Source organism: Mytilus edulis, chromosome 13, assembly GCF_963676685.1.
Source record: "Mytilus edulis chromosome 13, xbMytEdul2.2, whole genome shotgun sequence".
NCBI classification, from domain to species: Eukaryota; Metazoa; Mollusca; class Bivalvia; order Mytilida; family Mytilidae; genus Mytilus; species Mytilus edulis.
In genome coordinates, this window is record NC_092356.1 from 36,376,333 (window position 1) to 36,389,906 (window position 13,574).

Genomic DNA, 13,574 nt, shown 5'->3' on the forward strand with positions numbered 1-13,574 from the left:
GTTTAAAAAGTGAACTGTGAGTACCACAAATTTAAATGTTCAGAAATGACAATTTCTTAGATAGAGCAATGTTTTACAGCATGGATTCGCAGCATGTGCTAAAATTATGATGAAATTATATATTGTATTGTTTTGATGTACTCTAGTACTTTTAAGGTCGAGGGATGCTAAGTGGTGGCTAAGTGCAATGTACCTTACAAAAATATTGGTATAGACTAGTACAAGTAGTTAATTGACAACGAACTACTTACTGGTACTAGACTAGTATATGTATGTTAATGCATGAAGATCTGTCTTGACACTGAGGTTATGCATTACATAGATATCAGGGAGATGTTGTTCAATGTACATGATGTTGAATTATAATATATTCATTGTACCAACATAAACTTTATAAATGTACAAAGTGGCATTCTCTATCCTATATATATGCGTAAAATGTTATAACCTGCTTTCTTTGAAGTATGTTTATTACAAAACGAGCATTTCATGTGGCTCCTAATGGTGGTACATTTGTAATGAATTAAAGTAAAAAATCTGCCCAAATGACATTAACCGCAACATTTGGTGTATGTCAATAAAATATATACTGTCTTTAAGACAATAAAAAATTTGACTTTTCTTGACGAATCACATCAAATTCTTAACAAAAATAGAAAACAGCAAGATTACAACTACATGTATTACTATTTGCATACATAGAAGAAAAAAAACCCCAAAACAAACAATAAAAGTTGATTTTCTAATCTTTTAATTTTCAGTACAAAATTTGGGCGCATTCATCAATAATTGAAAAGCTTTATCTTGTATAGATTTACAGATTATTTATGCAATCATTTGATACTGTTATCATGGTAATTCAGGAAGCAAAACCATCTTATCAAAAATAAATTTACATGTGAGGTCACAAGAAATTGTAAGGAACAGATTTAGTTACAATTATACCCTAATTTACTAGCTAGATAAAAATAGTGGGTTTAAATTTTGTGTCCAAAAAAGCAGAAATTAGATTGCGATAAGCAGTTCAATTGTTATTTAACTTATTTCTTACCCATTTAATTTGCTCCCATATGAGAAATTAAGCATGCGTGTTCTTGACAAAGGTACTGCATTAAACTTAAAATTAGACTTTTATTTTATTTTAAACTACTTTATTTTTCCCCGAGGGTATCACCAGCCCAGTAGTCAGCACTTTTTGTGCTGACATGAATTATCATTTATATGGTTATGTAATGTCAAAGATAAGCTGAACCTGAGTTGTTACTATCTTTTATTTCAGACCTCCAGAGAGGGTAAAAAACTGAAAATATACAATGAATCTAATAAACACAATGTTCACAATCAACAATTTTCACAAAATAATAGTACAATTAGTGTAAACAATGTTCTCCATACATTGAAAAATATGTCTATCTTATGAAACAACAAAAAATGATCTAAAAATGCCATAAAATTACATTTTGAATAACAAAATTATAACACAAAAAGCGTTCCATACACATACTGTTTTAAGAAAAAACGTACGCCAAAATATATGGCTCTAATGGCGTTCCATACAAAAAATATTTTGACAAACTGACGGAGTAAAATCAAAAATCGCAAATTAAGAAGCTTAAATTGACTAGGAATTGTGTATAATAAATGTGGGAATAAAAATAATCATCAAATAAACATCGGAATGCTTAATTTAACATGTAAAATACGAAATAAGTGTGACGTGAGATATGACTCCTGAGAATCGTTTGAAATCACAATTTAAATCCAAAGGACTGACCTTAGACTTTAAATACATAAATCGGACATACAAATAAAGGTTATAAACTACAGTTTAACAGAAAACTCACCCTGTGGAGGGTTGAATACCATAAAAAAAGTTTGTTTGGCTTTGCCGCTGTTGCCGATTGGCAGACATCATAATAAAATTCAACATAATGACGGAACAGATCCGTAAAATTCCGGAGTGTGACATTACACTCCCCCTCTGATTTCAAACAGAAATCACCAATTTATAAACAAATTTGAAATAACATGAACAAATTATCAATGCAAAATGTTATAACTGTTATTAAATGTTCTGACTATTTGAAGATTCAACAAATTAAAATTATAATCATTAGTCTATTTCACTTTCTTTTAGTTCCACATGCTCTACCAACATTACGAGTTCGTTGATTGGTCTAACATAACTAACCGGTTTCCCATCACGCACAACACGAATTTGAACCTTTCTGATTTTCTGATCAGAACTAGGGAATGTCTTTTCAACAATTGCGACTGGCCAATAGTTGCGAGCACATTCATTATCTCTTAAAAGTACTAAATCGCCTTCCTTCATATTACTGTTTCCATGAGTCCATTTTTGTCGAGTTTGTAGACGGTTTAAATATTCGTTACGCCAGCGGTTCCAAAACTCTTCTGCTAGAAACTGAGTGTGCTTCCATTGAGATTTCAACATGTCTTTCTTTTCAAACGTTTGGAAAGAAACATTGTCCTGATTTGTTTTATGTGTTAGAAGCATTGCCGGACAAAGAACGCATGGTGATTCTGGGTCCGTTGACACTGGAACCAAGGGTCTTGCATTCACTATTGCTGTTACCTCCGATAACAAGGTAGTTAGAACTTCATGCGTAAGATTTTTCGAACCTTCCCGTAATAACATTGAATCGAGAATCTTACGTGAAACGCCAATCATCCTTTCCCACACTCCTCCCATGTGGGAAGCGTGTGGAGGATTAAATTGCCACAAGACGTCATTTTTTGAGAGAAAACTTTTCACAGAGTCTTTTTCAACAAATTCAGTGATCATATTTAACTCTTTTGAACTGCCAACAAAATTCGTTCCCCTATCTGAACGGAACTGTTTAACTTCACCCCTTAAGGCAATGAAACGTCGCAACGCATTTATAAATGAAGCACTGCTGAGCTCCTCTATGACCTCTATATGAATTGCTCTACTGACGAGGCACGTAAACATAAGTGCCCATCTTTTCTGATTAGCTTGTATTCCACGAGTGCGTCTATAAGCTATGGGCCATGGGCCAAAAGTATCAACACCGACAAATGTAAATGGCGGTGATGGTTTTAATCTGTCCTGAGGCAAATCTGCCATTTGCTGCCAACCAAAACAACCACGAAGCTTACGACATATCACACATTTATGCAGCACTGAAGAAACTAAACGACGACTGCCTAAAATCCAAAAACCTGCTGTACGGATAGCACCATCTGTGAGGCTTCTGCCCTGATGAGCAACTTTTTCATGGAAGTGTCGAACTATAAGTAATGATATATGGTTATGTTTTGGTAAGATAATAGGATGTTTTGAAAGATCTGAACAATCTTTGTAGTTTCGTAAGCGACCACCAACTCTTAAGGTATCATCAACATCAAGTATTGGAGATAGTTGCGAGAGAGAACTGTTGTTATGTAACGATGTTCCATGTTTGATACTGTCTATTTCGTCTCTATAATTTTCCATTTGAACCTCATGAATTATGAATTGTTGAGCTTGTTTCAAAGCATCTGGTTGTTTGTATGCATCTAAATGTTCAGGTTTATCGTTATGATGTGCTCGATTTCTAACACGTTGTTTCAATAAGGAAATTGCTCTGACTAAAGTTCTCCATTCTGAAAACTTTGAAAATCTATGTGTCCCTAGTCTATGTACATTATTTTGATCTACAGTTTGTGTTTTAGCTACTTGCACCTCTGGGCGAATCTCCTTGTCACTATCAGCATCAACCAACTGATGTGGACCGTTATCTGTATTTTCAAGGGATATGTCATAAAGAAATGCTGGTCCCTTTATCCATAAACTATCTGATAACTCTGCAGGGTTAATTCCTCGTGTTGCAATATCTGCTGGATTATTTTCAGTTGAAACATGACTCCATCGTTTTGGATCACAAGAGACTCGAATTCGTCGCACTCGGTTTCCAACGTATACATGAAACCTCTTTGACTCATTTGACAAGTAACCTAACACTATTTTGCTGTCTGAGTAAAAGTACATTTCACTTTGATCTATACCTAAATGCTCTTTGACAAGATCTGATAATTCTGCGGCAAGAACAGAAGCGCACAGTTCTAATCGAGGAATAGTATTCCCATGTGAAGGCGCAACCTTCGCTTTTCCCAATAAAAAACTAACTGTTACATGGTGTGAGTCAATTAATCTCAAATAAGCCACTGCACCTATTGCCTCTTTTGAAGCATCACAAAAGATATGAACTTCTCTGTTTGAAGCTTCTGCATATGAGATGTCACTATACATACGCGGAATACAGCATTGTTCAAGATCAGGTAACGTATTAATCCACTGCTTCCATGGATGTAGGTAAGTATCAGGTAATGGTTCATCCCATTCAGTGTGTCCTAGTGAAGTCATCATATCACGTAAGAGAAGTTTACCACGAACTGAAACAGGGGCTGTGAAGCCAATCGGATCAAACAGTGAGTTGATCGTTGATAATACACCACGCTTGCTAAATGGCTTGATGTCATGCGCTACTTGAAAGGTAAAACAGTCATTGTTAATATCCCAAGCCATACCTAGGCTTCTTTGCAAAGGTAAGCAGTCATTTTCAAATTTCAGATCTTTGAGATTTTTAGCCAGATCATCAACGGGAAACTGGCTTAACAAATGTTTGCTATTTGAGGCTATTTTATGTAACCTAAGATTACCACCACTTGACAATGCACTTTGTGTTCTCTTAACTAAATCAACAGCTGTCTCAACATTTTGACACGACAACAGACCATCGTCTACGTAAAAGTTGCGATTTACAAAATCCTTCACATCTTGATCAGCAGTCTCAGCAGATTTTCGAAGTCCATAAGTTGCCACTGACGGCGAGGGACTGTTGCCAAATACGTGAACAGTCATACGGTAATCAATCAATGGTTTTTCTATGTCATTATTAGAATGCCAAATGAAACGAAGGTAATTACGATGCTCTTCACTCACTTTGAAATTATAGAACATTTGTTCGACGTCAGCAGTTACTGCTATAGCCTCTTTTCGAAAACGTAGTAATATCCCTAACAGGCTGTTTGTGAGGTCTGGTCCTTTTAACAGAACGTTATTTAATGAATGACCATTACACACTGCGGACGCATCAAATACCACTCGGATATTGTCAGGTTTTCTGGGGTGATATACCCCAAACATAGGTAAGTACCAACATTCAGACGATATAGCCATTGGTGGCGCTATTTCAGCATGACCGTTTTCGATGATTTTCTGCATGAATTGTATGACATGTTCTCGTTTTGTAGAATTAATTTTCAAGCTGTAATTGAAAGATTTTGCTCTCTTCAAAGCTACTTGTTTGTTGTTTTCTAATATTGGCCGATGCTCACGGAAGGGCAATGGAGCAACCCAACAACCATCTGAATTTTTAACAAAACCTGAGTTCATGATCTTCAAGAATGTATCGTCTTCGATTGATGCTCCAATTTTTTCATCGTTGTCAGTTGTACGGAAAATGTTTGTACCTACTTGTAATTCACTTTGGCAAGGTTTAAGAAAAGTAGCACGGCCATTACTCAAAATGGTAGTCTTGTTCACATTAACGAAATCTAGAATGTCAGGCGGATGAGTTTTCCCGAGACACACTTCACCAATTATAGCCCAACCTAAAGGCAGCTTTTGTGCATATGGGAGGTTACCTTTGCCAAGACGCTGATCGAGTACATGGTGTACTGATATCAAATCTCTTCCTATCAAAAGATCAATCTGTGCATGCTCATTGATTTCAGGAATGTAAGGAGCAATGTCTACAAGATGAGGATATTGAATAGCCACATTAGGGGACGCTATTTCCTGTCTATTGTTCGGAATGTCATTACATTCTATGATAGTTGGTAAGTCAAAAGCACATGACCCATCTAAAGCTTCTATCACGTAGTCCTTTGCTAAACGTCCAGATGTTGTAAATTTTCCAGCACAAGACGACAAAACATATTCAGTTTCTGGTCCATTATCAGAAAACAAATAAAAGAAGTTGGAAGTGGCCAATGACTTGTTGCTTTGATCATCTATTAAAGAATACATCATGTGTGATTGTTCAGGTTGTCCTTTTGGATACACTCTTACTAACATAAGTTTTGAACATGACTTACTGGTGCCAGATACTTGACCACATATTTGTGTGCATGCTGTTTTAACTTCTCCTGATTCATTCTCCCCCTCGTGAGATTCTGGGGGTTCGTTCTTTCTAATATTTCCTATATCGGTATGTAAAGCAGAAGGGTGTTCCCGACTTTGACAGACTGAACATTTCAAGAACTCTTTGCAGTCTCTTCTAAGATGGCGCTTAGGCCCACAACAGCGAAAACAAATTCCATTCTTTTTTAAGAACTCCCTTCGTTCTGAAATTGGTTTCATTCGAAATCCTCTACATTCATTCAGTATATGACTTGTTCCATGCACAGGACATACCGAGTCTGAAATTTTTACTTTCTCAGCGAATGGTTTCAACAATGAGGTTTCAGTACGTGCACAAGATAACTGATTTCTTGTGTTTCCATAACGATTGTTTGTTGTATTTGTAGTTTTCTGTACTTTGACTTCTCGACAATCCTCAAAGAAAAAACTGGGGTCATTTTTCATTTTTGCAATCCTTTGCAAAAACTGGGTAAATACTGTGAATGGTGGATATACCATGTGGTTCTGAGTCTTATATCTGGTGGCCTCTGTTGTCCATTTTTCTTGGATATTATATGGCAGTTTTGCTATAATAATGTTTACACCAGCCGATGAGTCATAAACACTAAAAATACTTCTATACATGTCATTCTCTTTAACTGCTTCTATTTCTGACACTATATCAAAAAGTTCGAATAAACGTTTGTTGTCTTTATTGCCGATTTTGGCAAAGTTATCAAGTTTCTTACGCAAAGCACTTTCTACAATTTCGGGACTTCCAAATCTGTCTTGAAGTCTAGCCCAAATTCTGGCTACACCTTGAGATGCGTTTCCTGCATTAGCTGCTCGAATGCTCAATGCTTGTTTGCAACTTTCGGGTCCCAACCATTTTACCAATAAGTCTATTTCTTCAGACGGAGTAACGTTTAATTCACGCATTACATTTGTAAAACTTGCTTTCCAAGCTAAGAAATAACCAGGTGTGTCATCATATTTACAGAGCCGTGATAACAACAAGTCCTTTTTAACAATGAATTGTGTAAACTCTCTACAGGCGTCTGTCTGAGTAAATGTGGCAGTAGGCATTTGATTTACTACTGCTGGTTTAAATGTAGGTGCATCAACATTTAAATTTTGAGTTTTAGGCGTATTTGCATTTTGATCGGTTTGTTTTAGTATGAATTCTGCAGTACGTCTTTGGACGTCTTCTTTATTTGGCTCTGAAATAGCACAATCTTCATCAAAATTATCATTCAAGACTCTGAGTTCACATTCCGCTTCCTCTATATCGCGTTTCACACTTAGAAGTTTCATGTCTGCTTGTATGGCTGTTTGTTTACGCATAAGTTCAACTTCTTCTTGTGCAAATTTTGCTCTGGTCTTTGCGACTTCAACTTTGGCTCTTTGTCGAGAAAGATGTGAGCTTCCTCTTGAACATTTAGATTTTCTATCGTCACCAATATTTGACGGTTCTCTAAATGCGTCCGGTGGTTGAATGATTTCTGTTAATTGTTCACTTTTAATTTTATTTAGTTCTTCCATATCAAAGGTTTGCAACATTGCTTCCAGTTTTTCTATTGCTTTAGAGACTTGCTGTTGTAACGAACTAGCAATCAAATTATGTGAAGATCGTTCACGAGAACTTTCATCACATCGTTGAGAAACCAAATAGTCGTCATATTTGCGAGAAATTTCTTCATATTCCTTAAAATGTTTCACTAGTTCTTGTTTATAAGTACAAGCTAATGGTTTAGTCATATGGGTGTGCTCATGTATATCTCCAAAAATCATGTCTATATATCTGTGTTGAATTCGTAGTTTTGAAGTAAACTGTCTTACATTCTCCTCGAACATCAATTGTCCTTCTGGAGTAAGTCTCCTTGCCTCACGAAAAGTTCTTTCTGAATCCATGGTTTTTCTTCCCGATACCGAGGTTTTTTACTGTAATGTCAAAGATAAGCTGAACCTGAGTTGTTACTATCTTTTATTTCAGACCTCCAGAGAGGGTAAAAAACTGAAAATATACAAAAATGAATCTAATAAACACAATGTTCACAATCAACAATTTTCACAAAATAATAGTACAATTAGTGTAAACAATGTTCTCCATACATTGAAAAATATGTCTATCTTATGAAACAACAAAAAATGATCTAAAAATGCCATAAAATTACATTTTGAATAACAAAATTATAACACAAAAAGCGTTCCATACACATACTCAGTTTTAAGAAAAAACGTACGCCAAAATATATGGCTCTAATGGCGTTCCATACAAAAAATATTTTGACAAACTGACGGAGTAAAATCAAAAATCGCAAATTAAGAAGCTTAAATTGACTAGGAATTGTGTATAATAAATGTGGGAATAAAAATAATCATCAAATAAACATCGGAATGCTTAATTTAACATGTAAAATACGAAATAAGTGTGACGTGAGATATGACTCCTGAGAATCGTTTGAAATCACAATTTAAATCCAAAGGACTGACCTTAGACTTTAAATACATAAATCGGACATACAAATAAAGGTTATAAACTACAGTTTAACAGAAAACTCACCCTGTGGAGGGTTGAATACCATAAAAAAAGTTTGTTTGGCTTTGCCGCTGTTGCCGATTGGCAGACATCATAATAAAATTCAACATAATGACGGAACAGATTCGTAAAATTCCGGAGTGTGACATTACAGGTTATATTTATAAATTATATGTTTACAAAATTTAGAATTTTTGAAATACTAAGGCTTTTCTACCTCAGGCATAGATTACCTTAGCTGGATTTGGCAAAACTTTTAGGAATTTTGGTCCTCAATGCTAATCAACTTCGTACTTTATTTGGCTTTTTTAACATTTTTGGATTCGAGCGTCACTGATGAGTCTTTTGTAGACGAAACGTGCGTCTGGCGTATATACAAAATTTAGTCCTGGTATCTATGATGAGTTTATTATATTTAAATTCATCCAAATTGAATGATAATTCTGAACAAAAGGATCCTTAAATATGAAATATTGAAAGATAAAAAATATTTGCAGTAACAGTGATTTCAAATTGAATTGAATCATATGTTAATAGATTAAATTTGACCTACAATGACCTATGAAGATTGAATAACTGATAAATCTTAAACACTTAAAATGCTTAAGAAGGTGCACGTGTCTCTGATGCATATATACAATGTAATGGATAAAAAATAATGTGCAAGTTTACCCCATACATTTAAAGCTGTAGACCAATACACATGCAAGCATTGAATCAGATATTGGCACCATTATGTAAGTATAGATTATAACATGGCCTTTTCCATATTGGCCCTGGTATCATCCCGAGACTCCCATATCGGCCTCAAGGCTTTAGCCGAGGGCCGATATGGGTCGAGGGATGATACCAGGGCCAATATGGAAAAGACATGTTATAATCTATTTATTACATATCTAAGTTCTGCAGAATAGAGACACAAAGTTCAATTATTACAATTTAATGAAACATGACAGGTAAAATTTTTAATTTTGTATCACAAAAGTGTCGTTAAGGACGCAATGACGTGACGTCATTTGGAATCAGGGCACAATATCAATATCGTCTTTTTTGCCCCGGGCAATTTTGAGGTTATTGCATATGCAAAACCCAACGTATTGGTAACAAATACGTGATAATCACAACATATCTCCTTAGATAGCTATCTTTGAGAATTTAACCTTTTGAATTTCCTATCCACACTTCCTCTGTTTATTTTTTTGTCATTTTTTGTCAACAAATTCTTCCTGCTAATATAATTGTGTAACAGTTATAATTGATTTGAGATGTTTAACACTTACTGATGACCAATCCAAGATTTCATTAAGTGATATATGTTATGTGTTTCATTTTTGGCATCCTAATAAGCACAAAAAATGGAATATGTTTATATTTAGAGAAGACAATCCTGAAGTTTTTATAAAACATGAAACTGTTGTGATTAACTGGGCATATGAAGAGCTATTATATGATATGAAAGTTATTATTCACGAGGAAAAAAAGAATTCAAAATAAGGAAATATTATGGTTTAAAACAACATTTGGTCTAAACATGTTCTTTCTTTTGAAATTATTGTTCGATCAACATCCAAATTCAAAACGTTACCACGGTTACATGTATGACAAAGAATATTTCTAACAGAAATGTCATCTGGGAAAGAGATGAAAAGAATGGATTTACCAGTTATTTCAATTACAAATAATCATATAAATGCTGCATAGATGATGTTTTTTGAACACACTGTAAGAGCTGTAGTTGCTAAGATACATGAGTAAACAATGAGTGCATACTTAGGATTTGAGTTAATTTCTGTTGCAGACATACAGGATGCACAGAGAGTTCCAGCATTACCTATACTGATATCATCTGGAGTCTATTCAAATGGTAGGTACATGTTATTGTATATAGATTAGATACTCTTTTTTGATGAATTGTAAAAGTTATCTCCCATTTCCTGCACTATGTTTTCTTTTTTGTCGAGCCTTCAACTTTTGTCGAAAAGCAAGACATAGCGATCCTACATTCCGTCGGCGTCGGTGTAGGCATTGGTGTCGGCGTCGTCGGCTGCGTCCACAAATATTCACTCTGTGGTTGAAAACTTTCATTCTTGTGACGTCGTCTTTTGCCATGACGTAAATTCGCCAAATCCTTCATGAAATTTCGCGGAATTTTATTAAAATTTTATTTTATACATTTTCGAAGCTTTAGAGCATTTCTTTTTTGTTGTTGTTATATATGCATTTGAATGGAAACAACTGGTATGCAATTGTTTTATAATCTCAATTTGCTGAAAATCCCAGTATCCTAGCAAGAATGTGTATCGCGCATGAATAGATTACGAAAGTAGTTTCGGAAACATGGTTTATCGAAGTGTAAACCAAGATAAATATTCTAATTGACCAATCCAATTCAAGTATTTATAGATATTCAAATGATATAAGAATTATATAGTTTGAAATGACATAATTTTATGCTGCATGCTGTAAAAAATGGTATATGGTATATATATGTGTTATGGTATGGTGGTACTATGGTACAAAAAGACTAACATTTGACTGAAGTAAATTGAGAAGAAGAAAAAATGATTAACAAAAGATAAAAATATCCTTGTAGGTCATTTAATATCTATATAGCCTTAAAATATGTAAATAGTTATAGTATTCACTAATTAAGATTGATTTAATCAACCACCAGGGTAATAGATAAATCCGGCTGATGTGATCTGTCAGTAAAAATATACATAGCATGACAAATTAGATGACTATGTTGCCAAATAGTATAACACTTTTAGTAACTTCATACTGAGTCCTTGTCATAACAAGGTTAAGAATCTAGGTAAAAATAAAACGAATCTTCAAAGTACGGCCAAAGCTATTTATTATTAGATGATGGGAATATTTTGGATGAATTTTTAAACAACAGGTAATATTTGATAAATATTCAAGTTTAAAATACTTCTATAAATGTATCATATTCATATATTCAATACTTAATCTATAATTTGTCAAAACTTTCTTTTATTTGTTTTGTATGTGGACAGATTATTTGGAAAAGTGTCCAGACCAAGGGCAATATGGTGAAACAAATGTTTAGCATTGAAAGAAAATCACATAAATACTTATTCAAATCAATCCATAAAATGAACAGAAAATAATAACATCAGCTTCTGTAAGTCTTAAAAAACAGTTTTCTACTTTAATATCCTTGTAATTCCCTTGAAAATCTCAGAAAAGTGATGAAATCTGGATTGATTTAGGGACGACATCAAAAGTTCAATGAAGGATAAAAAACTTAATTTACATAGTTTTTTCACGACCCCCCCCCCCCCCTCTCTTAACTCAATTTGGGAAAAATTGATTTACCAATAGGGATATATGTAAAAATCGATTTTAGATATATACAAAACTTACAGAATTTTAACCCCCCCCACCCCCAAACTATTTGATTTAAGTTTTTTATCCTACATCGATCTTTTGATGTCCTCCCTTAGTTCGGGGGGTACCAATGTTCTTGAATTGGCCCAAAAGAAAACAATGTTTTTCATAGATACTTGTTTTTTGTTGTCACATACAAGCATTGAAGGTTAGTTTAAATGGTAAATCCCTGCATCTCGTTAAAGCTTTAATTTATGATCATGCTGATTACTGTAATAGTTCGCACCCCCTTCTCCCCTTCAAATTTTAGGTAAAAAAACTTTTTGTACCTGTTAGAAAAGGTCTCATGAAACTCCAGTAATTTCAAATAATGCAAGGTCGTTTTTGGAGAATAAAACTGTGGACTATTATGTAACAAGCCTTTTAACGGTATTGTGGTTGAATAAAATTATTCCGAATGTTTCATACTCCTACTAAATTAAGCCTAAAATTGATATGACCCTTGATATTAAATCTTATATATATATATATCAAATACAACACAGTTTCACAGTATAATAATAATAACAAGAATTACAGTACAAGTTCTTATTACATGATGTGTCAATGAACAAGTGTCTTCTTGAGTCTAAAGCGAAAGTCATTGGCCAGAAAGATGACCGCACAGGTTTTAAGTGCAATGAGCACATGATATAAATAGTCATGAACGTCTGACAACAAACTAAATTTTATTAATGACTTAAACAGGAAATTGTAGCTTTATGATTGGTTTAGGGTTAATATTCAGTCCAATAGTTAACCATCTATATATATATATTTATAATGTTTTGTAAATGAAAGCATATCTATGTTTTTTAATAAACATTATTTTGATGATACATTAGAGTTGTATCATTAAACAGAGCAGCATTAAGGTGGTTTTAATATTTTTTTTACTAATTATAGGCTTGCTGATATTTCACTTCAGTTGAAAGATACTGCGGAAATATGTAATTTGAAATAACAAATTTTTTGTTTTAGCTTTGGAAAATTATTCTAGGAAACAAAGGCCAAGACACAGATTTTTTGACAAACTTTAATCTTCAGTTTTTCATTTTATCCTGATCTTTTGAACAATTAACAATGATTGTATATTTTTACCTGTATTTAACAGCCTATGAAGGTAACTTCACCTCTAGTATGCGTAGTTCAGCCACTATACGTAGCCAGGAAAATCCATATGAAGATGTCCATAGTCGCGCCAGTGAAGATGTTGGCTGGAATAGTTCTGAATTTGAAAGTTCTGGGAGTGATACAGACTTTGAGAATGCTCCTGGACCAGAAGATGCAATATTTGACAAGCCTTTACCACCAACACCAAAAGAACTGGCAAAATTAACTCCTGAGGTATACTTATACATGCATGTATAACATATATAGATTAGATCGTTGGTTTTCCCATTTGAATGATTTTACCTTAGTAATTTATGGGGCCCTTCATAGCTTGCTGTTCGGTGTGAGCCAAGACTTCATGTTGAAGGCTGTACCTTGACC

General features: G+C 34.2%; 2 protein-coding genes across 3 annotated transcripts in view; one reads left to right on the plus strand and one right to left on the minus strand.

Moving 5' to 3' along the window:
- The window catches only part of LOC139501450 (rho guanine nucleotide exchange factor 10-like), a 65,878-nt gene that overhangs the window by 13,582 nt on the left and 38,722 nt on the right, over nt 1-13,574 (plus strand). The window contains exons 5-6 of the mRNA XM_071290526.1: nt 10,486-10,551; nt 13,195-13,427. Coding sequence (XP_071146627.1) covers nt 10,486-10,551; nt 13,195-13,427 — 299 coding nt within the window. The remainder of the gene's footprint in view (nt 1-10,485; nt 10,552-13,194; nt 13,428-13,574) is intronic.
- Nucleotides 1,228-8,800, minus strand: LOC139502271 (uncharacterized). Of its 2 annotated transcripts, XR_011658769.1 has the most exons (3): nt 8,712-8,800; nt 1,845-8,162; nt 1,228-1,300 (listed from the first exon to the last, which is right to left on the minus strand). XR_011658769.1 is itself a non-coding variant. In XM_071291702.1 (2 exons), exon 2 carries the CDS (start codon nt 8,057-8,059, stop codon nt 2,114-2,116), a length of 5,946 nt encoding a protein of 1,981 aa, XP_071147803.1. In that variant the 5' UTR covers nt 8,060-8,162; nt 8,712-8,800; the 3' UTR covers nt 1,333-2,113. The 2 variants fall into 2 exon arrangements, 1 of the variants encoding a protein (XP_071147803.1); XM_071291702.1 differs by lacking the exon at nt 1,228-1,300 and having other exon boundaries at nt 1,333-8,162.

Bases quoted from the DNA above. Each gene is read 5' to 3' on its own strand.
- LOC139502271 (XM_071291702.1), bottom strand. From the start codon at position 8,059: ATGGATTCAGAAAGAACTTTTCGTGAGGCAAGGAGACTTACTCCAGAA.